This window comes from Calonectris borealis, chromosome 10 (assembly GCF_964195595.1).
Source record: "Calonectris borealis chromosome 10, bCalBor7.hap1.2, whole genome shotgun sequence".
Lineage (NCBI taxonomy): Eukaryota > Metazoa > Chordata > Aves > Procellariiformes > Procellariidae > Calonectris > Calonectris borealis.
The window spans coordinates 6,073,327-6,100,969 of NC_134321.1; the positions used below are offsets into that span (position 1 = coordinate 6,073,327).

Sequence of the window (27,643 nt, forward strand, 5' to 3'; positions counted from 1 at the left end):
TGTGCAGAGCGACTGCGGACCAGGGGCTCCTTTCATTGCCTTATGGCAAGGCTGCAAGACAACAACAACAACAACAAAAAACCCACAAGACTTCTCGACTATCGTAGGGCTTGCTGCCCGGGTGATGCCTGATTTCAGCTGGGGCATTAAAAGGACCATATATGACCTGGTGCTTCTGTGGGCGCTTTAGCTCCCAAGAAGCAGCGAGCAGTAGTCCTCCTGGTGGCACTGAATCACAGCTGTGTTATGGTAGGAAGAGAAGAGCCCAAGACAGCAGCTTATTCAGGTGCTTTAAACTTAAACTCTAATATACAAATGGCTAAAATACAAATGCCACATTGCAGCCTAGGGGTGATGGTTCTTCAGTCAGGGGGTACGTGGCTCCCATACTGCTTCTCCCACATTACTCCTTTCCCACCCACTTTAGAGACAGAGGCTGCCTGCATAGTCTTCTCCCCCTCATCATCTTATTTTGTTTAAATAAAAAAAAAAGTTTAGTACAGACTATCAGACCAAAGATCCACCTGTCCCGTAGGTTGATAATGTGCAAAACTGCCTTGCCTGCCTCAGAGGAAGCTAAAGAGCCTCTCTGAAGAGTCGTTGTGAGTTGCTCCATGAGCAACTGCCTTAAAATAATGGAAACTTTCCCCAAAAGCATTACAGGGCATTGATTCAGATTTAAGTGAGACTTGCAAGCTCCAGAGCAAAAGGGGTTCCTCGCTATTCAATCAGTGTTGGGTAAAGTTAAGACAAGTTAGTAACAGTAAAATTACCTAAATGAACTACTGGGAAACTACCACAAACGCTGCCAAATTATCAGTGAACAGATACACAGCTATGCTCTTTATTTTTCTTTTTTCTTGGAGGGAAGGGGAATACGATGGCTTCCCAGAGGAACTGCCCTCCATTTTCACAGAAAGAGGGATTGGTTCTGTCTTGCTGAGCTATGACATCTAATAAATTAAGAGAATCATTTAGCAAGACAAGCAGCCAGGCAGCCAGCTAAGCAGTGAGACTAGACTAAGGTTTCCCGTCCTGACAACTCTACCTCTGGTAAGGCAGTCATTCCTAGCATCAAACCCAGCCCTGCAAAAGCACAGGGTCCTGCAAGATGCTGAGCTGCTGCACAACAGTACTGTGACTATTTTGTGACAAAAATCATCAAATTAATATAAACTTAAGCAAGTTCCAAAAAGTCAAAAAATAAACCCCCAAAATCTTCAAAAAATATAATGGAATCTTCAAGCATTTCTACAGTTGTGCAGTGCCAAGATCATACAAGAAAAGTCAGGATTATTTTTTTTTTTGTAAATTGTTTTTCTCCCCTAAGATTTTTTTTTTTTTAATTTTAACACTTCCCTCCCACAGTCTCCTTAGGCACATTATACTTACGGGTCGTTTGACTTGGGTATCAAAGTGCCTAGTTCTTTTATACGATCATTAATATTAAATCTTCTTCTTCGTTCAACTTTAGGAAAAACAGCACAAATGTTACAAGTAATATTCACACTTAATTACAACATATAAAGTGTTTCATCAAAGATTTCTTTAAGCGCCTTTGAAATGTTTGCCTGAAGCTTAAAATCCAGTGACCGAGTAATTTATTTTGCTCTCCTACACATGGACACACTAAGACAGAAGTTCTGTCTATACTGTAAAAATGTGGGACTGCTGAAGTAGCAGGGTTAAACTGAGACTCTAAAAACCAGGATGGCTGTGTTAGCATAGGACTCAACTGGGAAGCGAATGTTTTCCTAGGGAAAAGCATCACAGACAAATTCAGAGACAAGAATTTAGATGCTCAAGGAAATCCCAAAGCAGGAAAAGGGACAAAACGTATAGTCTCTTTTTTGAAGTACTTTTCCAGATGTTACGTTTTGAGGATCCAAAAGTCAAACTTAAATACCAATTTTCCTGCGTTAGCTTTTCATGCTATGGAAAAGGCTTCTGAATAGCTCAAGGCATGAGACAGTTCCTTTTTTCCAGTAATATAAAGTATAAAAGGACAACTTGAGGATCCTTTAAGTCATAAGATGCTTATTATTTCAAATTTTTTTTTCCAACTTGGAAATAGGTGTTCCCTTCAAAAATGGAATTTATAAAATTGCCACACTGAGGACGCACACTGGTGTTAAAAGTCACAAGTTGACTAAAAAAGATTTTAGAATAATAAAAAAAAAAAAAAAGGCAAAATTGTGCAAGGTGGATTTTGTTAAAAGCAACCGGATCAAGTGTTGTTCCGAGTAATTCCGTTGATAACAAACACCTGTTCACTTGGCTTATTGAGAAAAAAAAAAAAATAGAGTTTAAAATTCAATAGTAGATTTAAGCACCCATTTCACAAGAATTCAAGATATTTGATCTATGGGCATAACATAATGAACTGGTACTATATACTACACGCAGTGTCTCATTTAGATTTAAAACACCAGCATTCGAACACTTAACACCTAAAAGCATTACTAGAATTGGTGCAAAATGTGAAGGACCAAAACTTACTCAAGTTGTGATTGTCTTTCTTTTGCCTCTCCTTAGCCAACGCTCTCGCTTCTGACTCTGTAGGAAAAATACATGCTGTGCATGTGAATGAAGTAATTAGAATTAAGGTAATTCAAACACAACGTTTCAGTCTGCGAAACATTTGCGCAGGAAGCCTGATCGATATTTGTCAAACCAATTATTACACCCATTCCAACGAGTGAGAAGGGCCTGTACAGTAAGCTGTGATTGCCAAAACACAACGCAGGTGTTGAACTTCACCCCTGCACCTGTGGAGCATCTCTTCCCACACTTCCCATATCGACTTCCGTGACGAGAACCTTTCCCACGGAGGCTCTGATTCAGCAAGGTATTTGAGGACAACAAACTGCTGAAATCCAACATACCTTCTCCTACGTTTACATACAGCCGGCACGCTTACGCACCACACAGAAGCTGAACCAGAGGAACAGCATGCTTATTGCATTGCTGCCTGCACAGGATGTGAAGCAGTCAGGAGTCAGAGGCTCTACTCATCGGAATTAAGGCTATGTCCTTTCGTGGCACGTGCATGCACATCACCATAAGACTCAATGTCTAACTTAAGCAACCTATTAAAAATACTGTGTTTTCCAGCTACACTAACTGTTCTCATTATATGAAAAAAAGATGAAAAATTCAACACCTTTATTAGCGGTATTGTTAGAAAACAACGGTCCTTGCTTCAGGAAAAGCAAAAAGAAAAATAATGACAACCATACTGCACATCAGTTGTCTCCTCAACTCAGAACTGTTCTTAACCTTGCTCCAGACATTTATTGTCGGACTTCAGCATGCAATAGTTCAGGCAAAAGCATAACTAAACTTGTTATTTTCAGTTCTCATTTGATCTTACATTTCTCAAGCAATTTTAATTATTTTTTTGTTTGCTCTATCCCTTTTAGTTTTTAAAAAGGGTGAGGTCATTAATCCTTGCCCTGTTGCATTTAAATCTCAAAACCAGCAAGCATTATTTAGTGTTGCAGTCAGTCAGTGAGGACACATTATAGAAACAAACCCCCTCACTCATTCCAACAAGTTTCTTCCCTGTATTCTTTTATTTTTATGGAATATGGATTATGCCCCACCCAATTCAAAATAACAGGTGATAAGGGTTTCCCTTAGAATACTGGAAGTTGACTACTTCACTGCTTAGAATACAGAGCTACCCCAATATTACATGCAGTATAACAATATGTCATCTTCTACGCTGGGCTCCCAAAGGATCCCAAAAAAACCTTGAAAGACTATTTCATGAAATAGCCTCAATGAAATTTTGGCTTAATCCGACATTGTCTTATGAAACAGATACGAGGTTTGTAAGGCCAAAACTGATGGAAACTGCACTCCTGGGTGAGCAGGATTCCCATTAAATGCTTCAGTAACTACAGCTGAGAACTCAAAACCATCATCAACATCAGACACTGGGATAATACATTTGACTTTTCCTGGTTCTTCGTAATTTTGATATTTATACAGTAGGATGGAGAAAGGTTTCTGACAAATGCTAGATTTAAATATTGCAAGCTCTCTCCAGCCTAGTTCCAACAGCAAAATCAGGAAATGGAGAACCAAAAGACTCCTGCTGCAGTAACATGCTGATTTTAAAATCACTGGCTGTCAGAAAGCACCATCAATAACGCTCTCTGCACAAAGGCTTGGCCAGATCAATGTCAAAGTAACTGCTGTTAAATTTGAGTTTAATTCCTAAACCTCTCCTAAATTAAATGCAGTCTGCTAGCATATATTTTGAACAGAAAAAGCACTCATCTAAATTGTTTCTGTGTACAGGTGAATGTAGCATATAGACATTTGACTTAGTTCAGGTGTATTTTGATGTACTGAGGACTTCCGTATGACCACTCACTAATTTCCCCTCTCTTTCTGCCTTCTTTGCCTGAAGTCTTACACAACTGTCTGCAGTCAATCCACCAGCCTGGGCATCTGACAATTTGGACATTCAGTCTGCAGTCTACAGCCACCTTTAACTTTCTATAACTGGGGCAATGAAACTGTCTGTAACGCAGAACTTTGGAGTAGTTCCCTCCCACCCTCCTCTTAACATAGTTCCATCGCTGTACAAGCTTTTCCTTTTCTAGCAGCCACAAATCATTGTGCAGTTTGTGTGTCTTCATTTGATGCTGAACTCAAATTTTGTGCAGTCATATAAATGCAAATACCTGCCAGCTCAGAGATGTGGCATTTCCTCCTAAGAAGCTGACTCCTGGGCTATTAAAACTGTTCTACTTAAATTAATTCCTGCCCAGAACCTGCTTTGCAACTGAGTCAGCCTGTGAGTTTTCACAACAGAAACCCAGAAAGACAACAGACAAGAAAGAAACTATGCCTCTACCATACTGCATACAGTATGACTCCCTGTTGGGCTTAAGAACAGCTATTTCTGGGTATTAAGATGATTTTGTCATTGGTTCTAGAATGGATCTCCATTTGTTCCTCCTGTGGACAAGCTTGCCTTGTATACTGTACCCTACATGTGGTTATATCCCTTCAAGTGAAGCAGAACAGCAAAAATAAAACATGCTGAGAATACGAAACTTATTTCTTCCTTCAAACTATTTAGCTTCTGTACACACGTGGTTGAGAGAAAGAGACTTTTAATGCCTCCCTTTCCTCCCCCTGCCTCCCACGGCTTATTCAGAACACTGCTGGAAGAACCGACATGACAAGAAATTTACAGGACACTTCATTTTCATCTTAATTTAAGAGATGCATGTTCCCTCTCTTGAGTGCCTAATTTTGCATTTTATAGGATCTAGGTGTCCAGATATCACACTACAGCAGGCCATTTGTTCATTACTGCCCTCCCCTACCAGAGTAAAGCCTCAACATGTAGCATTCCTCAACATGAATCCCACAGAGACTCCAGATGTGAAGTTGTTAAAGTTTGGCGTTGATAGAGCAAACAATAAGCCCAAACTAGAAAACAGCTCTCCAGGAGATGCATGGAAGCTTCCTGTGACACAATGTTTTCAATGTGCAGATTTCCCTATAACAACTAGGGACTTTGTCTTAATTAGTCACAGTGAACACACACATGCCCACACATGAACACAACTGCATTGCAGGCTAATATATCTGCTAAAAAATGGTCTGCAAAGCAAAAAGTAACTATTCATCCATATATTCTTTCTCATAACAGAAATTATGTCCAATATCACCTGAATTCAAAACAATCATACTATTGCTCCAAGGTGGTATTATAGACATATTTACCTGTGAGCTCCCTTTTTATATTAGGAAGATTAGCTGGACATGAGTTGCTGATGTTTAGTCCTGGAGGAGGCATGCTTTGGTTGCCATAAAGGTCAATCAAATTGCCAGACACAGGCAACTGGAAAAGATAAACAAGGAAAAGGATCATTTGTTTTGCCCGTATGAGAGGCTTTGTACAGAAGAACAGAGTTAGGATCTGCTAGGAAATCTGTGCTCTTTTCCATGTGCAAACAAAGCGTGCAATAAGGTCAGCAAAAGTCACAGATATGCACGGGCATGATGAATAAAACACCCACATTGGGAAAATTCTGTCTTCTCTCCTCAAGAATACGCAGACAGAGATTATGCAGAAGAGGTAACATGCTGACAATATTGCTGTATTGTTGCTCCTCATTTTTCAGTGAAACTATTACATCTGTACCCCCATCACTTCTCATACTCAAAAGATCTGAAAAACCCTACAGAACACTCCTGCAGGAAGCCCCCTTTTTTCCAGGAATATGTGAGTGAAAGTACTTAGCAAGTTGTCACATGCTTGAGGGAGAACACTGTATTAATCAATCACATTTTTCATGTGATTTGAAAGCTACCTACACAGAAAACATTTAAGTTTACTTTAACTTACGTAACAAGAACATGCACCAGTAGGAGGAAGATTATTTTGACATTAAGTTTCCTTAATTACTTGTTCATTCTGCTATTCTTATTTAGGTATGTTTAAGCAAGGAGATTTATACAGAAATAGGATAGTATTCCAACAAGACTTATCAAAGCTCTCCCTTTAAATTGAAATGTATTTAAAGACGTTTATGCTGAGTGGATTATTTTACCCATCTCTTTTTTGTTTTCAAACTAGGTTTTGAAAAGACAGGTATAAAACACTTTGATATCTTATCTGAGTAGCAATACTTCTTATCATCATTGCTGCAAAGCAAACCAATCCCTCCAAGACACTGATCCTGCAGAGATTAGAGTATTAACTTTACATCCATGTAAATAATGCTGTTGAATACAATGGAGTGAGTCACCGCCTGGACTATTAAACTCCTACTGATGGTCCTTGCCAGACTGAGACCTAAGAAAATTTCTCTGCCATCTGGAAGCACAAGAAGCAAAGTTGATGTCCATCCATTAAAGTACCACCAGCTATAAGCCATGCTGATACTTGTCTTGAACAGACAGTGGCCAACAACAAAAATTAAGTCCCCTGACTCAATCTTTGAGTGACACAGGAAAAATGTAACTGAATTCCCACCAAGATCCAGCCTTACAATTCCTCGCCCTCCCCTTAGCTCTTGAAGGCAATATAAAAAAAAGAAGGGAAAAAAAAAAAAAGGAACATCTGTAATAAATCTAAGGTCACAGCTATCCATCACAGACTATGGTCCAAGTTGTGACGTATCCACATTAATGTCAGGGTGACCACTCTCTCTCTCTCTCACTGCTCTACAAGGCTGACCCTTGTATCTTTTGGCTCGTCAAATGCATCCATGACACAGGCACAGCAATAGCGTCATACACCCTTCTGACTTGGATGCGCTTTTTCTATTCATGCTCCTTAAGCATGGAGAGAGCACAAAGAACTTGTTTGTAGCCCAGGGACTTGAAGTTCAGAACCAGACATGTGAAATCTAATTAGGAATTTCAGGGAATAAAAAAAAAAGTTTGGTGTTGGTTTTTTTTTTCCAGAAGTCTAGAAACCAGCATCTCAAAGCCTGGCTAAAGCAGCTAGGTTATAATTAAACATGGAGAATAGTCAAGGTCACCAAGCTGCTTTACTTACTGCAGATAGACCCTGCTTGTTACAACAGGTTTGCAATTCCCCGCGCCCCCCCAAAGGTATCAACACTGTGCTGGATTTCCGTGCAAATAAACAGGACCTGTGCAAGCAATCACCACAAAAGGGGAATGTAATGCAGGCAGCAGCTGCTGAATGTGCGTGCTGAAATCCTGCAGAAATTGCAAGCGCCAGGGGAACCATACCAAGAGCTGTGCAACAACCAAAGCACAAGCACTGCTGATGCAGCATTGGCTAAATAAAGGAAGATGAAGGGAGAAATTTGCACAGCTGATAAACGTTGCAGGTTTGCATGTACACATGAATGCTTCTCAAGGAAATTTACATTAGCGGCAGATGCCAACAGTCTCAGTTTAAATCAGTGATCCATAAGCAAAGAGACTGATCAGCTTCTTTCTTTGACTACTTTTCTCAGCAAGCTGAACTCCACAGGTCAAAGCTTCAGTTCTAACTTTTTACTACGAGTGTGACTTCCAGTATGGTCCACACTCAGTATGAGCCTCTGAAAGGCCTCTTCTCCATGATGGCTGCAAGTCACATCTTTGGGACTAACTTTATACAACCCCTTTCCCCTGAAAAATACAAAGTGCATACAACAATTCAGCTCATCTCACATGACTAATACACCTGCAGTTAAAGATAAGTTAAAATTGAGGCACATCCTCTGTTCCCAATTCTATTCCAGGTCCCAGAGGAATAAAAATCAGTTGACTTGTAAGGTAAGACCAATAGTTATTAGTGCAGAGTTCAGGGAACTGGAAAGGGGAGAGGATCCCTATGCTGAGGGCATTGGTTTGCGATGGGCAAGCTGGCAGCACTGTGAGCACGCAAAAGCAGTCACCAGGCTGAAATGGGGGAGAAAACAACAAAAAACCCCACAAAACCAGAAGCAGCCTACAATGGACACAATGCAGCAACACCTGGCATTTATTTCAAATGCCTCTTACTGGAAGAAACTGGAAAAAAAGTAAACATTGTTTGCAAACATTACAGCTCTAATCTACTAAGACAGTCGAGCCTTTCATCCCTTTCCCCAAGTACAAAGCAATGGGAAAATGTTCAAAATTCCTACGGCCATTTCATTGGGAAGATGTGAGTCTCAAAACGGAGAAAGACATGGAATTTGACGTTCTTTTTCTGGTGCTAAGGTGGCTCCTTCCTTGCCTTCACCAAACTCTGGCATCTTTCCAACTTAAATATGCTTCCCTTAAGGCTTTGTTAGCCACTTCTGGCTAAGAAGAAATTTAAACATAGCATCACTCCGATCATCCACCTTTACTCTCCCAAAAAGTAAATGAAGAGTGGCTTATGCCAGGCTTAGCTTGTTATCTTCACTGAAACAGCATGGTGTAAAAAGCCTTCATTTGTGAGATTTCATATTTCTAAGCCTTGACTTCACAAGGTGCACAACAAATTACTGCTTTTATAAAACAGAAATTTCAAATACGGTTAATTATTACTGCAGACTCATCATAGTGTACATTCAGGGGAGTCTGAGGCTTCCCTTTCTCCTCCACTACTCCAACAAAACAAGCACTCACGTTCAGGTCATTCGGGCTCTATATAAATCATTGAGACGTCAGCTGTGTGATCAACAAGGCTGTTTCTAAGGTATCAGTACACACTGGGAGGGATTCTGTTCCCCAGCTCGTGCAGCCCACAACGTATTGTGCTGTTCCCTTACCTACAAGCACACACTCAGCGACAGTCCCTGAAATAAAACTCCTCTCTACTTCTGGAGTTTAACTTCCACAGGAAAGTCACATTTAGAAGTGGAGCCGCATGTACTCACGCAGCTTTCCATGTCAGACTCTTGCTAGTAATTGATTAGTTGGATGAATTAGTTGTCATCTCAACTTGGCATACAAGAGTACTTTACACAGTACCTAGCAATTCAATTACTAGGTCATATCTATGTAGAAAACCTTCTTGGCAAACTAGTGACTACTTCGTGATACCTTTCACCACAGAAGCAAAGCCAGTTAACTTGTGACCCAATACCAAAGTTTACAAACACTTCCACATGCAGTTGATTGCAATGAGCCCTTTACAATTAAGAGGTACTTGGAAACTCCCCTTAGCTCACTCTGCACAGAAACTCTGATTTTGCTTATCAATTAAGTACTGTTACCAAATGTAACAAACTGGTCCTTTTATTCTTTGTTGGTTATGGAACAATAGCAGCCTTTGTCATAGTCCCAGCACAGCTATTTATAGGTTGTGCCTCTTTAGAGACCATTTCCTCTCTTGATTTTTTTCACCTCTACTTAGCTCAGTCTACAGACATTAATTCCTTATTAGTAAAATGTTGTGTGTTTTAAGAGCTAAATCCTGTTTCAAAAGAAAAGTGTCTGTTACATCAGGTTCTTGTTTGGTTTTGTTGGTTCCGCCCACCCCAATTGTTGGGAAACATGGTTCAATTTCCATGTCTTCAGGATTGGTATCAGGTTAATTCAGAGACTGAAATATTTGTCTTCAGCAATTTAACTGTATCAGTAAATAAGTCTTAATTCTACTATTCCATACCCTTATTTTAGAGGCTTCACCACAAACAGTGGGCAATTTATGAAATTTCACAACTAATGTGGAACAGGCAGCCTTTACAAGGTTTGTGATCATGCAGAAAGCAAGAGGGATGCAGACTACCCTAAATATTGACTACATGGACTCCTTCCACCAAAACAGTTGCAGAGTACCATTACATCCTTGCCTGGAAGCAAAGAGCCACTGCTGGGGTCCCTGTGAAATGAGAGAGGACGAAAAGCACAAAGAAATCCAAGGCCCCTCTAATTTAACGGCTCCCAATCCAATGAAGCTTCAGAGAAAGGACTCCAGAAGAACCTGAACTCTCAATAAAAAAAAAGAGTAGCTATCATGAAAACTATATTTTCATGGGTTTTTAAGTTTTCCTCTCAAACTCCAGAACAGATGCACTTTTCAAGTCATCTTAGATTAAAGGAAAATTCATTCTTTCCGGTAGGACTCTGCAGTTATTTCTCCGTCTACTCAACGGGCACTATTTAGCAAGGGACACTGGTGGGCCATTTCCTGCGGCATGCACCACGTCTCCGAGACGGCTGTGGGAATCTGTGGGAGCGCAGGACTAGGTTAACATGACATCAGACAACTACTGTCAGCAAATGTAAACCTATGCTACAAAATCAATGCTATGTGGTAAGCTGTAAATTTTGGCACTAGATAAAAAAGAAACAGACGCCAGCACTGGCAGACGTCTACTCAGCCAGATCTAACAGTGCTTAAGACTAAGGCAAAAAATTCACTGGAGCTACCCTCCACAAAAGATCAAAATAAGGTTATGCCAGAAGAACGATTATATTAATGCTCGCAGCAATGTGAACCAGCAAACAGAAACAGCAATTCAGAGGTAACATGCACCTTCCCTCGCTCACCGACTTTTGCACTTCTGTGTTCTTGTCTTTTGTCACAGGCTTCCTACATCCCCTTCCCCCGTTCGGCTTTTAAGCTTCTTTACCGCTTCCCCTTTTGTTTGTTTTGAAGGTTGTTTTTTTAACTTTTTTTTCCTCCCCCTAATTTTGTAACATCTTTGCTGTTGTCTAGCTAAGGATTTCTCTCCGTTTGAAATCAAGTTAAGCTAAAGCTATGATGTTAGAGCTAACAGTTAAAGTAGAGCAGCTTTGGATAGGGATGCTAACACATGCTTAAGCGTGGCTTGAACCTTACTTGAACCTGACAAGATACAGGAACCTGGGGTGCCAGAGGTTCCTTCTAGGCTTTCTGAAGCCAAGTATAATGTCCATGGCGATCTTTAATATTGATGGGTATGAGCTCACTCCTGTTAGCCCAGTTCACTCCCCTGTTACAATCCTCTCACTGACTCACTTGACCTCGAAATAAGAAAAGCAAAATTGTCCTTTGTATTCCCTCGACCTGACTCCAGCTAGTGTTTTTAAATTCATGTTTTTCATTACAACTGTATACCTTAAACTCTTCAAAGAAAACCTAATTATCCTCTGTGGGACAATACAATAACTACTTAATTGCTCGGAGAAAAAGTCATGCTACAGTTTTGTGTTCTCTCCGGGAAAGACAATTAGACTTAACAGGGAAACCAAATGGAAAGGACCGTTGTACCGTATTTGCCATTTGCAGGGCTGGGTCCATCAAGCCAAGGATTTCTTCATTGTAACTTGACTCCAGACTAATTATGTCATCGATCACATCATCCATCTGCAGCGGAAAAGGTGGACAAAGAAAAACAAACCAGTTATCAAAACAACTAGGATACAGAGGCCTGACAAAGCACTTCAGCCACACACCGGCTCTCTGCAGCACAGGCCCACACAGAGGTGTCGGTGCAGTTTTACCACACTACAAATCCAAACCCTCAGCCATGACTCCCGCTATTCAGCCAGGACAGTCAGGTCATGACACAGCTGAGGCTTCACGGTCTAACCCACTCCTCCCACCAGCAGTTACCCTGCACTACCTGCCCACGGACACACTGTTCCTCCTCCCCGGAACAGCGGAGGAGATAGCTCCCCGTAGAACGAGCTACGCTAACGACGTGAATCCCTCTCCCCCGCGCAGCACTGCCCGCCTCCACCTCTGTGCTCTAGCTGTGGGGTCAAAACCTGCGCACAGACAGAAACGCCCCAGCCCCTGACACCTGCAGGGGAAGGAAAGGGAACAAAGGCTTGCTGCTGGGTGACAGGCTGCCCGCCCTCGACAACAGAATCCTTTGGATTCACGTCCCTCATACACCCTCCCAGGAAGCACCACCCCAGCTCGGAGATGATTTTAGGTGGTGCAAGCCATCTTCTTTCTGGGGCTGGGCTGGAAGGTGCCTCCGTAAGCTCCTGCACGGTCCGGAGAAACAGAGCCCTCCAAAGCACCCGCGCAGGTGCTCCGAACTGTCCTGCAGGACTATTTTCTTTTTGCTCACTATAAAAAAGGAGCTTAGATGACAGTCATCTACAAAATCAATGCATAACACTGATGGTAGAAATAGTAGTATACGGGATTTTTGTATCAGCTCCAGAAAGTGGGATCAGAACAAATTACACTGACTGGAAATGAGGGCAAGAAAGGAACTAACAGTTACAGCCCATATCCGAAGTCTTGTTACTAGAAATAAAAACCCCTTAGTTTAAAAATAAAAAAAAAAAACAACCAAACCAGGATGACTACTGAGGCCTAATTACCACGAATGGATTAAAGCCTTCTCACATGACTTTTTTTAAACACAAGTGTGATCTGCATAGAAATGTGGTCTTAGAAACTATCAGGACAAGAGGACATACATGCAGTCTTGGGAAAACTGCATTAGAAAAGATTTCCTGAAGTAGGACCTTAAAGCATGGTTGATATGTTCTCCTGCTACAGCTAGCGCTACAAAAGCACTAGCCCTCTTCGGATGTCTTAATGCACTTTTGACATCCATGCTAATAAACAATGTTATTGTTTTGTTCCTTAAATACTTCTTATATTCAACTTCTTGAAGACACTATGGGGCAAGTTTATTCTTCAACATAACTTCAGAGAAACATGCTCATTAGAAAGGGGACCTGTGCTCCAACTCCTGTGTCATCCAGTACCTGCATGCATGATGCTCGTGAGTGTGTATTCAGAGCCGGGCACTCACTCTCAACCCTGCTTTGCTCTTCAAATTTATAAAATCCCTGCAGAAATAAAAAGGAAAAAAAGAAGAAAAAAAAGAAAAAGCAAAGCATGGATCTGAGTTCATGGCACAGTCTCAGTCCCAAAAAGAGCACAATTGAAACAGTGTCATGCACACATGTGCCTGATGACACAGCAAAGTGAAGCTGTAAATATCTTGAGGAAAAAAAAGATTTGGGTACAACTGGGACGACAGGATGGAACTATTTGATTATCATTTCTTTTGAAGCTATGGAGCACAAGTAATTTCTCTTGCATGTGCAAAACATGTTCTGTAATAACTGTTTCTCAAAGTTGCATAACGGTTTCCTCACAGAGTGCATCTGTATTAAAAATCTGGCACAAAGGCTTGAGGGAGGAGGATGGGGGGACACGAGGAGCTCTACAATTGCCTCCCATTTGTCATGTTACAAAAATATTGATGTGATTCTTACACTTGTTAACATCTTTCAAATCATCTTCCTTCGGCACCTGAGCACACACGTAACATCCAACTCAGGTTTTGCCAGCAAAGATTAAGACAAGGTTGTGAAGGACTTCTAGGCATAGGCTAGTGAAGTCTTATATTTGCAGCACTGAGCTCATCATGAAACAGCAATCATTAACATTTTAGGCTATATTAGCTGGGATAATCTGGCCTTCCAACTAAGCAAGAGACTTGCTCAAATTTTACTGTAAAAATACCTAAAATATCTCAAAAAGCTTTGTGTTTTTCAGTTATTTTTGCTATGCCCTTTGCTCTTTCTACACGAACGAGCCATAAATAACATTATTCCAGAAAGCTACAGCTTACAAAACTGCTTTGTATTCTCCAAAGGTCAGTTATTCACTGTCTGCATCAAGCAAGGGGGAAAGAAACAAGAAGTAGTTTTAATAAGAATAAACTAGCTAAAATAGTTCAAAACAGAGGAAGTTAGAGGGACACAGTTTTTTTGCCAAAACGTTCTATGCAAATATACATTAATCAGGCAGACACAGAGGTAGTAGTTGCATTTTCAAAGTGAACAGTTCAGAAAAGACGACAACAACATCTTAACGATGAACAAATATGGTTTAAAACAGAAAGAAAGCCAATTGCAATTCCATTTTACTGAAGAATATGCACAGCGAGAGCGTATTACCTCTTTCTCGCAGTTGGAGTTAAGGGTAAGCATAGCCATTGGACTGTTGGGCGCGCTGCTTCCAGTTCCAGGCGGCATGACATGATCACCGGGCTGGTTTGGACATGGCAAGCTCAGGGCTTGGTTGGCATGTTTATTTGCTAGAGTGGTAGAGAGGTACTGCTTTACCTGCTGCCGCTGGGCTTGCTGAATATGGTACTTGGTTGGATTCTCAAGGTGAGTCTGCACCTGTATGACACAATTTAAAAAGTGCTTTGTTTTACAACATCATTCTATGTGCTATCGATTTGAGCTATACATTTGTGACATATATACCAGCTAAGCATTTGACTTAAAGTAAAAACCTGTGCAGCTCTAAGAAGTCAACAGCGCTTCACTAATTCACGTTCGGTGGTAAGAAATCAGTTTATGAGTTAGTGTTTCAATAACTGACTTATTAACAGTAAACCAAAAAGTTCCACTTACTTTTCTACAACATGAGATTTCTCACTTAAGACCAATAGTTTTCCAGTTTATACAGATACTCCAGAACAGATGGTTCTCTGTTCAGACCTTCAGCTATGCAACATTTAGTTTTCACTAAAATATGGAGAAACAAGTTGCACTGCACGACGCATTTTACTTGTTAGTAGCTACCAATTAAAACCAAATAGTATGGATTGCTATCCTTTATCAGATGTCAAGTAACAGAGAATTCAAAAGGTTTGTTGTTGGTTTTTTAGGTTTTGGTTTTTGTTTTTTATTTTTGTTTTTTTTAAAGTAACACATCAGTAAAAAAAAAGAATACACCGTTTTTTTACCCTCAAATTATTTATATCTCAGATATATGACCTAAATCATATACAAATAAGACAGCCTGTTTATAAACACATTATGCAAATAAGATGCAAGAAAAGAAGTGTTTCAGTTCAGATCAATCACTGTCCTCAGCAACAGCTATTTTTGTATTTAAGATAAGCTTTTCAGTACTTAGAATTTTTTTCATATACAAAATATGAAAAACCTCATACTGAACTATTCTCACGCACCCTAAATAAGCAAGAGAAGAAAGGCAATTTTTTTCCATGCAAAATTTTCACCATATCCTGGAAATTCTTTGTCACCTTTCTTTGATCATTAATGTTTTTATCAGAAGGTAGAAAACAACCCAAAATATAATAATACTCTGAGAAGTTTTTTTGTTTTAAAACAATTCCATTAAAGTGACTTTTACTGTTAAAAGTGACCATGTATGTCCGCCACTTATTTTTGTGGAAGAAATTAAATAAAGCATACTAGATACACCAGCGGAAAAGGATTTTCTGTATGCTGTAAGCCTTCTTAGCAACAGGTTTTAAAATAAGTCTGCAATAACAACTCACCTGATAATGATTATACTCAAGCATTTCCAGCATACTACTTATAGGTTGTGAGAGAAGCAACTGCAATATCCTTTGCTCTACGCTACTCCAGTTTGAGGGATTCACATATGGAAGCACCATAAACAAGCTACCCCAAAACAGCAGAAGAAACTTGAATGCCACTGCTCAGACTTATAGTAACCTAAGCTAATTAGCCACGCATGTAGAGAAACAAACAGTTCACACAGGGGCTCTTCTTGGAAGCTATGCAAGTTTTAGCCCTAAGTATTGGTATTATGTTTTTTCCCTGGCTTTGACGTCATGCTTTTTCATAAACATAAAAGGACCTTTTAAGTGATGGGCTATCAAAGTCAGATTGACAGTTCGCTCAAGGCTAATTCGCTATTCATCTTTCGTTCCAGTCGTAGTAACAGACAATGGTATTTTTCTTTAGCAGTAAGGTTAAAAGTTTTTAAGTACAGAGTAAGAAATAACACTGAACAAATGCCCTACAAGCCTAACGCATACCCCCTGGCAGTGGGTGCACTGTCCTACATGCAGCTACACAATCCTATCTTCAGCGTCCAGACGCAGCAGTCCACCGCCCTGCCCACGCAGCCACCAACCCACCCAGGACCTGCAGCTGAACGTGAATGATTGGAAAAAGCTCTACCACATCCTCAGCCTCCCTGGTGCTTCAGAGCATTAATTCTGTCCCAGCCTACAGCTGGAAGAGGCTTTCCACTTCAGGAATGGTTGACAACGGGCTAAAGCAGGTCCCAAATGCACTTACCTGCACTTGTACACAGGTACTGTGCAAGGTCCCTGCACCTTCCAGAACTTACTATCCAACTCCTTGACAAAAGCTTGTACTCAAGCGCAGGTATCAAAAGCTGCTCAACCTGCACTACTTTCCAAAGTCTCTGCTGCACAGGGAAGCACACTTAAGACAGCGTTTCTGGAGAGTTTAATCTGATTTGTTGCACTAAATCGCAAGACAACACAATCCAGAAGTCTGCTGTGATAAGTACAGCGCTTGCTTTGCCAGTCCCAAACCCCGTCATCAATCTTCCTATCACCAGTGGTAAGAGTTACACTACCCAGATAAGTCTATTTTTCACTTAAATTTTCATCTTCCGAGTAGATAAAGTTACCAGTAAACGAGTTATTTTCGTAACACTTATCTTTGCATATGTTATTTTAAAAACAAGCCCTACTTGTCTGACAGAATTTGCACATTTCTTTTCCTCCACAGGCCTCAGATACCATGGCTGTTCTCCCTCGACCCTGCCAGGGCGATGGGACAGAACAAAGCCTCTCCTCTCTGCACCCATCTCCTACCCACCCTCCACTCTCCCAGGAGAGGGACCAGCAAAATTCCAAGATCCACATCTCAACTGTGCATCATCAAATATTATATTATTTATAATATATACTAATACACTGAACTGACTCCACTACATGTCAAGTTTTGAAACACATACTGCCTAACTGACATAGGATTTTTGTTAGCAAAAGACGTACTTATTTCACAAGAACATAGTTTCCCCAAGATTTTGTTGCTTTATCCTGTATTAGGATTGTTTGTGTTATTTTGCTACTCCAAAATTCCCCCCCGCCAGCTTTTTTTTTTTTTTTTAAAATCGGCTGTGCTGCCCTCGGTATACCAGGGAAGGCAAGAGACAGATAAGTTGTGAACCTTAAAGGAGCTGCATTCTTTCTCAAACTTTTAAGTTGCAGATTTCCACTTAATACAGAAGTGTAACTATTCTCTGAGAATTTTAATCTTGCTGAGAAGTGCATCTTCTTTGGTGCAGGGCAACGGATTTCAGCTGCAGTTCAGAAGCTACTGTCTGCTTTCTTCTTTTTTTCCTTTTTTTTTTTGGGGGGGAGGGGGAGGAATCTTTCTTCCTCTGCCCACCCTTACAGTTAATGTAACAGCTAGATAAACATTACTGCATATTTGTGTGCACCATAACTGCAAAGGCAAATTATAATCTAGTCAGTTCAGTTTAATTCCTGACACACCACACAGTCACTTTGGCTCACAGAAAAAGGTATATCCTTCTGGAAGTATTCTGAACAAAGTTATCCAGTAGACCACGTTTTCATGTAGAATCAACTCTTGCTACACATGGGCAACAAGTGACTCTGAGGAAATGCATTTACTGTCAGGTGTCTGGGCTTCAAATCAGCAGCAGTGGAGAAGATGCTCTATCGCCTTTACAGAAAAAACCTACCAGAAGAACCGTAGTCATTATACACTAGATATGCACAGTTCTCCAAGGACGTGTCACCTTCTCACACAAGTCCAGTAGTGAACTGAAGAACACAGAGAACTGCCTTTTCTGTCATTAAATTGCTCCGAAATGATGCAAAGGAGAGATTCAGGGACTGAACATTTCCTTTTAATCCACAGCTGGTCAAACATACTTTCACATTTGAATAGAAGAACATACAATTATTCTCTGAATGGAGGAGAACGTGACCTAACAATTCCCACCCTGCGTGTCAGTGCAACAAGGACAGGAGATCCCACAGGATGGAAACAGCTTCACACATGTTCCTTCTTGGGCAGATATACCAGTTTCAACTATCCTTGCTCTGGCCAAGTGTGAGGCCCAACAGGCTACACGGAAGGCATCTGAGAAACTTCAGTTTGATTCTTTGTTGTGTCACTTACTGCCCTCTTGAGCTGCCTTACAAGCTCCATCATTGAAATTTGGTGGGGACTACCTTTATGATGAACTCAGTGCTTTTTGTTGAGACTAACTCTGTCTTTGGCCTAGAGCATCCTTTTCTGCAGTCTCTACATCAAAGAGAGCCCAAATGTGCCTACTGGGGCAAATGTCACAAGATGTACCAGTCATGGTCAGCCTGTAGATAAGCCATAAAGCAGCCTTGCTATTTGACAAAATACCTCACAAGCAAAGAGCTGAAAAACAAACCCTAAAAAAAAATTCCACCACCCTGAATTTGAAACCATGAATAAAAGCTTCGACTTAATTAAGATCTAATTTTGGTCCTTAGCCCTTTCTTGCCTTTGGGGTGAAGAATAGTTCTTGTTATTCTTCCAGATTCATGCGAGACAAAGTGCAAGACAACAATTTATTGGTTTGGATACACTCCCTAAGAAATGCGTCTGAATGGGGACATGCAAGAAAAATGAAACAACTTGAAGCTGAATCCTCTGGATCTCCAACCATCTATCTCCAGGAATCTCAACCCTACAGCTTTGCTGTAACATTACTGAACTGAGTAGAATATTGGGTTTTGGGCATTTTGGTATTAGCAAGCAAGAAGTAATGGAAGTATCATCTGCAGAACTTTGGAAATTGTTTAAGACAAGATGGCAAACCCAGCTAAATTTACCATGGTAACAGAAGAATTTGGCTACAAGGAACTACAGATCAAGGACAGCCAAGTGGCAGCCTACAGCCTGGATTTAGCAAAGAAACACCTGGAAGAAGGCTGGACTTTCAATTTGTATTCAGGTGCATTTTCAATTTGCTTGGTTATCAAGGTTCTGCTTACATGGGTAATACAGAATAACACTGCCTCAGAAGTAGAGTCCCAGAACTGGTCTCATGCTAGAACAGTCTCCAATGCCAAGTCAGCAGCATCTCCACTAATCTCCATGGACTGGCTCCATGCACAGTTAGAACTGTCACTGCATCAGGTACTCCTGCACTACGAGTCTCTCAGGACAGTGATTCAACCTCCATCCATTCTTGCCATGCTGACACCGAACTAGTAAGCTTCTTCCTGAGCCAAGGCACTGAGGAAAGCAGTATAAAGAAACCAGTTTGACTGCACCCATATGTAATCGAGCTTAGGCCCTACAAGGCTGAGCTGGGCTGGAAAAGTTTTAGATGGAGCCATGCTGATTACTCAGCACTCATCCCTCGCTCCGTGGAGTACCCTGGAGAACAACGTTATCTCAAGCAGGGGAAAGGCTTTCTCATACCTTCACTAATCTTGACATCTGACTGCCAATTCCAGTGCACACATCCAGTTCAAGCATCTGAAGGGGAAAACTCAGCATCTGTTTTCAGGAACTGTTCTTGGGGCAGTTTTATTTTCAGGAAATGTCTCTAAATTGACCTTTATAACATAATAGCTGTAGGTATTCCCTGGGTTTAGATATAGTTCAATGAGAATTAGTTCATTGAGCTCTAGGAAGCTAGGGGAAAAACAGTTCCTGAGAAGCTGCCTATTTTCTTCCACATCACAGAAACAATAGTAATAGCCCATATACGTAGAGTAGATTTTTCCCAGCCCTTGGGTCTAGAGTCAATCAAGCAAACATTTAATCAATGGCTTTCACTAGCTTTAAGCATACACACCGTATCAGTGGGACTTTTAGGTGTACTTCAGCCTACATTCTTCAAAATCCTTGTATTGTATTACACATCAGTGACAGGACTCCTGAGTAGACCCACATACTTCCTTCAATTTGAAAAACTAAAAATGTTTCGCTTTAAGGTGATCGGGGGCTCAGGAATTTAAACACAAAGCATAGCTTCATGCTTAAGCACAAAGCACATGGCTCAAATAGTTCCTCTGTATGAAGCCAACACAAGCAACTGAAACAATACTTCTGATACTTGCTCCTCCTGTCAAGTCTTGCTGGGAATCACTCAGACTTAATTGACTAATAACTTGCTAATGATGGCAAGAACTTGGAACAATGCTACGTGGCAACAGAGCAACGCACCCCCACTCCCATTGGGTATGCACGGACCAAACCCCTTTTGTAGAGGCATACGGGAGAGTTCACTCTTGGCCAGGCACAGGGCAGGAAGCCTATTGGCTTGGCCAACGCGTTTTGCATAGTGAAATCCAGAAACTAAATGGCTAATGATTAAAATAACAGGGAACTTATACCAGAATAAAAAAAAACCCAGTAATTAGTTGTGGCTGTACTACCAGTCATCCTCTAGGAACACTTCAAGTTCATAGAATCGTTTAGGTTGGAAAAGACCTTTAAGATCATAAAGTCTAACTGTAGCTGGAAGTTGATTAATTGCTGTAGGATCACGCTTTGACCCACCAGTACTTCTGGATGAAGGCTAACTAGGCTGTTGGTTGGCCCGTGTTATTTATATTCTTATGAATTTGTCCATGCACGGGTTTGATTTGTTTGAAATGGGTAACTGCAGGAAGCAAGCACAAACCCAGCATATCTTGTGTGAAGAGGATTTCTTCAAGGTGGAACACTGCTTATTGGTTTTGCCATCTCAGTTACCACTTAAAATCACAGTGTGTTACTTGTCACATCTCCAAGTACCACTGCTTTCAAACTTCTCTTACTATCTAGGGAGAAATATGAAAAAAAAATTATGTGTTTCAGTGTGATCACAGAATAGTTTTGTATGAACAGCCTTAGGTGCTGCATTATAAAAAAAACCAAACAAAAAACTCCCACAAAATACCGAAGTTATAAACTCTGAAGCACTTAGTAGTTGTTTTATTCACTTGTGGTCTTTTCCTGTAACTACTGCACAATTTAACACGCAACTGCATCGCCAAAACTTTTGCAGATACCCAGACTACTACTGGTTTACTCACGTTCCTACAACATCCGCATGAAGTGAAGAAAAGGCAACCGGGCCAAGCAGAAAAACCATCAGGAAGAAAACATTAAATGGATTTGAGGAGAACAAAGCCAGTTCTGAACTAGCCACACTTGACACCCAGATGTCGGAGCAGGACTTGCCCACCCCGAGGACAGCGATGACGTCCCGCCTCAGGGAGCCCCACCCGCACAGGTCCCCTCGCCCCCGGCCCAGGACTTCTCCTGGCCCCAGGACTTCCTTCGTCGCCTCTTGGTCTTCCCCACTTTTCATCTCCTCTTTTTTCCACGGCAGATCTCACACCCCCATCTCTCTCACCCCCTCTGGCAACGGCCACCACCACTCCAGAGCTGCTGGTCACGCTCTCGCCGGGGACTGACTGCGGGTCCTGCCCAGAGCCAGCGCCGTGCTCAGCCTCTGCCGCGCTCAGGCCCGGCTGCTCACACAGGGGCCATTTGTGCAGCCAAAACAGCTTCCCCTGCTTTCCTCCTCCCATTTGAGCTTGCAGGAACAACGCCCGTTTCCTAGCAAAAAGCAAATCGCTAGGAATGAGGACATGGAGTTAAGCAGTGGAGACCTCATACCTGCGCACGCAAAGCTGAAGATGCCCCAAGTCCTCCGTTGGTGCACCACGAGTGACAAAAGGCCATGACGATGCCAGCAGCTCTGGGCTGCCCCGCTCCTCTGGCCCCCACGAGCCGGGAAGGAGCATATTCCCGATCCCCAAACCACACAGAAGGAGATTCTTCTCACCACAAACATCACTGAACCTTCCTGTGAAAGTAAAGCCAAACCACGTAATGCTTCATTTAAGCGGAGAGAGGCTTGGGCACAGGGACACACCAGAGATTTACAGAGGACAGCTAACCAAGGGGGAGGAAGACTTTTCCCCCCACCCTCACTTTTTTTTTTTCCCCAATTAAAAAGACCATTTGTTTCAAGTAAATTGCCTTAAGACTTACAGTTTATAATTACAAATAAAATACTTTTTGGTCAGTTTTCTTGGTTCAATAGAACTTTTTGTTGCTTAGACAGCTAAATGTCATGGGATTTTTAAGAAAGGTTAAAATTCTGTGTTATTTAACAATTAATGGCACCCAAAGAAAAACGATACAAAACCACATCCACTGAAGTGTTTTGCAAGGGCTACAGGCTTCAGCTGGGTCCACTGCAGCACAAAGCCTGTTCAACACGCTAGTCCAGAGCTTCAAAGCTGCTTTTTAAAGCTGCTTCGACCCATCACTTTCAAGGATAAAAAACCAACAGCAACAAATTGTTTTCTAGGACTTTGAATAAAAACAGAAAGCTGTATAAATAGCTGTCTATCCTCTCAGGCTAGGGGGCAAAAAAAAAAAAAAAAAAAGAAAAAAATCTGAGAACGACATATGAGAAAGATAATCAATTAGTGCCTCTTGCATTAAGAGCGATTTATTCTCCTGAAGTTTTCTAATCCAGGTTCAAGATTCTGCAAGTCATATTCACCACAGCTTGATCCACTAAGCCTGAAAATCCTAAAGACAAAAAACTTCAATTATTTCATTAAAATATTGATCATGGGTTTCACTGCAATGCCAGGAAGAAGCCTCCTACCACCCAACTCAGAGCAATGCAAATAACCAGCCAGACAATGGTTTAACTCATTCGCAGAGACATTTTCCCACATGCAGCATTCAAACATTAAGCAACGGCATCACATTTTTCCCCTTAAGGACGCCAGTGGCCTGAAGTAGCTTCGCATGAGAAGTTCAGTCCTCTTGCTTTCTGAAGCCTTTCCATTCCTCCAAGATGGAACAACTACCTCACTTGAAATGTAATCAAAACTAAGTTGATTGGGTTGTGATATATCATTCCCCTTAGCGCCACTGTGAATTTCGTAATAGATAAATCTATTCAGTAATTCCTCTGGCCACCGTTCTCTCCTTCTCTCCATCTTTTCTAGATCATATTTGCTCCTCTTTCTTTTAGTCCATAACCCAGGAAGAGTGGCCAGAACAACACTGACCAGAAAGCCCAAGAGCAGGAAAAAGGTGATGAGTTACTTGTCTTGACTGGGGAATGACAGGCAGGATGTGTTGATTCCAGCATTTTACCTTAGGACATAGCCAACGCAAGGAAACGACATCAGTTAGCATGATAAAACTCCCTGGTTACTTAACTCATCCAAAAAACCCTCTGAACTTGAAAACCAAGGCAGGTACAAGAAAGTTATTTAAGATCTGGCATCATGATTGCAGTGTAAGTGGATCCAACAGTCATCTTCAAGCACAAATAGTCATGAAAAAGAAAAGGCACATTGTACAGAATGAACATCAATTATACAACTAGGGGTTGTTTTGCCCATCAACAAAAATTCCTCTGCGTAACGTGACTTTTTATCCAAGGGAAAGACATGAAGCATCAAAAAGAACAAAGTTTTTGTGGATTAGTATTTAAAAACTGTGCTTTAGCTATAGAAGCACATGACAACAGTATCTAAGGAAATTAAAGAGAGGTTAGCCAAATTTGCTTAAGGCAACAGGAATTGATGTAATTTGCAGGTTCGTGGCATGCTAGCTGCCATTCCACAAGTGTGGCTTTCAGACGGGATTCAGTCCTTTGAACTCTTGCATTTTTTTGTTAGGAAACCAGCATTTCAACTGTTTACTTCCTAACACGCATGCCATGAATTTTTATTTTATACAGTTATTGAAAGGATACCGAAAAGTATTGCAACGTTTTAGGACAGACAAGTAATTGACTCCATAAATTGTCAGACACAAATCTTTTGCTATGATTTCACCTACCCCAGGTGCTTCACAGCGTAAATATTTTATGACTAACAGTCAACAATATCAGCCACACAACTGCATCTGACAGGCAAGTTTGAATTATGGTACTGCCACGGTAAAAAGCTTAATTCAAGCACCTCACATTTACGTCCACTTCTGCCATTCTCCTCTCTCATAAGGAAGCTAGGCAGCACTTTCATCGGCACTGCAGGGTTTGAGATTGCTCACAGTAGGACATGAATGACTCCTCCTTACAGGAACTGTCAAAGACAGACATAAAGTTGCTTCCAAAAGCTCTCTTGCAAGACCTGGTGGAGAGATGTGAACTCAAGAGGGAGCAGAGTCATAGGACCACAGACATTTCAGCTGCCCAAGAGCCCAAAGCCAGCACAGACAGTCTGAAGCCATCTCTGCTCCCAGCTTCCCCTTGCAAAGCCTTTCATAGCCCAAGCACAATCATCTACCCTTCCTACAGCCCAAGCAACACCAACACAAGATTCACCAGGCCACTCTAACACAGTTCACTGTGACTTGAAAAAGTCACTTCAGAGAGGTAAAAGTCTTTGTCCAACCTTGTCTTCCTCCTAAGGTTGCCATGCACAGTGTTAGCCAGTGCCAGCTTTGACTTGCAGTCACGTATTTAGAGCCTGAGCAAGACTATCAGTTACATTTCACAGGGGTTACTAATCCAGCCACTGTTCCAGCCCTCAGTAACCCCTGCTAGACCTGCCCGACAGAGTGTTTCACTTCCAGGTCTCTGGTTCACTGCAAGCCTGCTGGAAAAACTGGTGTCTTTAAAGACTTCACTCTACTGCATTTCCCATGGCAGGGAAGAGGTGCAGAATACTGACCCTTCTCCCCAGCAGGGCCTTGACAGGTCAGACTATTATTTAAAGCACACCAACTTTCACATGTGCAAATGATTTAGAGATACTGGATATATTTGTAGAGCCCACACCTGAGACAGTACGCACTCTGCTATACAAGAGGAGGAACATGAGTTTCCTCAAGTCCTGCAATGCCCGGAGGAGGCAGTTTCCACAGCTTAGAAGAGGTGTCCTTCTCCATGCCTGGGTTTTGCTCAGGTTGCTCATTTATCAAATGTGAAGTATGCAAATAGGATTCGGTAAAAATAATGGCATATTTCGTAGAAAATGAACAAAGGAGGAAACAGAAACCAGTTTTATACAAAACTGTTGAGTAAAAAGTAACCAGAGCTAAGCTTAAAACAGAAGGAAAGGCAGCACACGCGGACTTTAAAATAAAAATCTTTATGACCAGCTTCCTAGAGACATGGATTTGCCCACACACAGAATGGGACAGGTTGGTTGGCTGTCCAGACTTCAATAAATAAAATTCAAGAAGCTTCAAGTCCACATGCCAAAAGCAGATTTTAATGCAGTAAATCTACTTTGCCCGTGCATGGATTTGTCTTAATGTGTGTCATGCAACACTGACTTTTCACAGGTGAAATTTAAGCTAAAATAGGCTATTTTGCCCAAACTGTAAAAAAAACATACAGAAAGGGGAAAAAACCCAAACTGTTCCTTTCATAAATTTTAAAAACCCATACCCTCAACACTGGTCTCATTTGTCACCATGAGGTTTATGAAAGGTTGCTCAATTTTATAGCATATGAGATGCAGTTTTGAGCCAAGATAACTTCAAATGCTAAGGAATGTAATCTCTGAAACTTTGGGACTAAGCAAGAAGTGAGTTTGATTGAAAAGTCTTTCAAATCCACAACGCTAGCTTGTGAGAAAGAACTGGTGTTCAGAATATTGCCTGAACTGAAGTACGTACTTACAAAATTTCAACATTCAGCACTGAAACACAAGATAGGGAGAGAGATGTAAAGATGGCACTAGATCAGAATATATCAAACACCCAAAAGCCACAAACAAAAACAGTTGCATCCTTTTCTTTTTTTAAATAAAAGCTATTTGCAAACTCAAATGCAAATCTTGGATTATTGTATTTAAGGTGGGGGAAAACCACAACAAACCTACTTTGGAGGCACACTGCACATCAGAAGGACACCTACACTTGTTGCATACTTCGCCTAAAAATGATCTGGGTGAGAGAGTGCTATGCTCATTGTTCACATAATTGTATGGGGACTGCGAGGTTGGCAGTGCTCTCAAGGTCACTTACAAAGCACATATCAAGAACATGCCACTAATCACGACCCAAATGTGAAAACAGAAAAAAAATACACCAAACCCAACCAGTGCCACGCAGTGTGTGCTGGAACAGCTTGGCCTGTGCATCTATTCAAAGGCCTTCCTACCTAAACTTTCAAAGAAGTGTCCAAAAATAAGAGTGAAAATAATTTTGAAAGGACCGTTTATTTTAACAAACCACTTGGCAACACACTGGCTGCAGCACAAAGGACACTTGTTCTGGAACGTGCCTGTTTTGAGGCTATCCGCTTTACGACAAATACACAGCACCACGAGAAAAAGTTAGCAAGAGAATGAAGATTTTGTTAATTTAAAACAGTTTTACACTGTTAACATGCCCTGAGCTTCTACATGTCACAGTTAATAAAGAATTAGAAAGATTTAGCTGGGCTCTATACCACTTTGCCTACAGCTAATGATGTCTCATGTCAGCCCCAATATGGAAGGCTTGAATATGCAGAAGAATAAAGCAGTCTAGATACATCCATTTTATTCACACTACTAATATGATCATTAGACACAGCCTAAAATAATAATAAATCGCTGGCTTCATTTAAGTGAAGGAAATGCAAGCTGGCTTACCACCGAACTGCTTGATTTTCATCCTTCTGCTCAACGAGCTATGATGTTATTTATGACTGTATTAAAACCTACTGAGTTGTAATAAAACAGTTTCAGTACCTCAGAGTGCTTGATCATCATGTTCTCTAATGTAAGATAATCCAAGTCACCTTCATGCAAACTCAACTGGCTACAATCTGAAGCATTCTGCTAAATACCAGAATTGGGATTTTTTGGGGGACTTTGGCAAGCCACAAAGGTGGGTTCATTCCTTGTACAGGCTGGCAAGCCACCGCTCTGGAGGAGAATTAACCCAGAGGGCCAAATGGATGCCACAGAGCATCAAAACTGAAAGCCAACGATGTTAGGGTTACTTTTGAACAGTGGTTCTACTTTCCTACAGAGTTGAATGCTAATGTCCGACACGTCCATTAAGCAACATTACACCTTTTATTTCCTGACATCTCACTCACAAAGAAGGTGCGACAGCAGACATCACAGTAGCCACAAAAGATTAAATGTAACAACAGTAAGAAATTAAGTATGTTTATTCCACTCTAATTTTAAACCCAGAAACCACAATGAAACTTAGTGTTTTAGTTATTTCTTAGCTAAAGGAATGCTGCCGTAATACTTTTGCAACACAAAGACGTATTTAAGGCAAATAGCCATTAGGTTGCATGACCTCACCTCTACACCCCATGATCTTACTCCCACAACAGTCGGACAGTAGCTATCGTCTGGCTCTCTCTTGAAAAAACAAGACTAGCATTGGCTCATTTATTAAACAAGGATGCCAACATTTCAACCCTTTTAAGATCTCGGGCCTTACATACATAGAGACATAGCATCACGATCTATTTTATACTTAAAAAAACAACATCCAG

The 27,643-nt window shown here is 41.2% G+C and overlaps 1 protein-coding gene across 7 annotated transcripts in view; it reads right to left on the bottom strand.

The window, feature by feature from the left end:
- MITF (melanocyte inducing transcription factor) overlaps window positions 1-27,643 on the bottom strand; it is a 110,595-nt gene that overhangs the window by 7,082 nt on the left and 75,870 nt on the right. Inside the window, exons 1-7 of one of the 7 annotated variants that reach the window (XM_075158644.1) lie at window positions 15,690-15,737; window positions 14,329-14,556; window positions 13,126-13,209; window positions 11,663-11,758; window positions 5,752-5,869; window positions 2,500-2,556; window positions 1,393-1,468 (exon numbers count right to left, since the gene is read on the bottom strand). In XM_075158644.1, the coding sequence (XP_075014745.1) occupies window positions 1,393-1,468; window positions 2,500-2,556; window positions 5,752-5,869; window positions 11,663-11,758; window positions 13,126-13,209; window positions 14,329-14,556; window positions 15,690-15,722 (692 nt within the window). In that variant the 5' untranslated portion in view covers window positions 15,723-15,737. Of the gene's footprint in view, window positions 1-1,392; window positions 1,469-2,499; window positions 2,575-5,751; window positions 5,870-11,662; window positions 11,759-13,125; window positions 13,210-14,328; window positions 14,557-15,689; window positions 15,738-27,643 lie in introns of those variants that run through there. The other 6 variants (XM_075158643.1, XM_075158639.1, XM_075158640.1 and 3 more) reach the window with 6 other exon arrangements.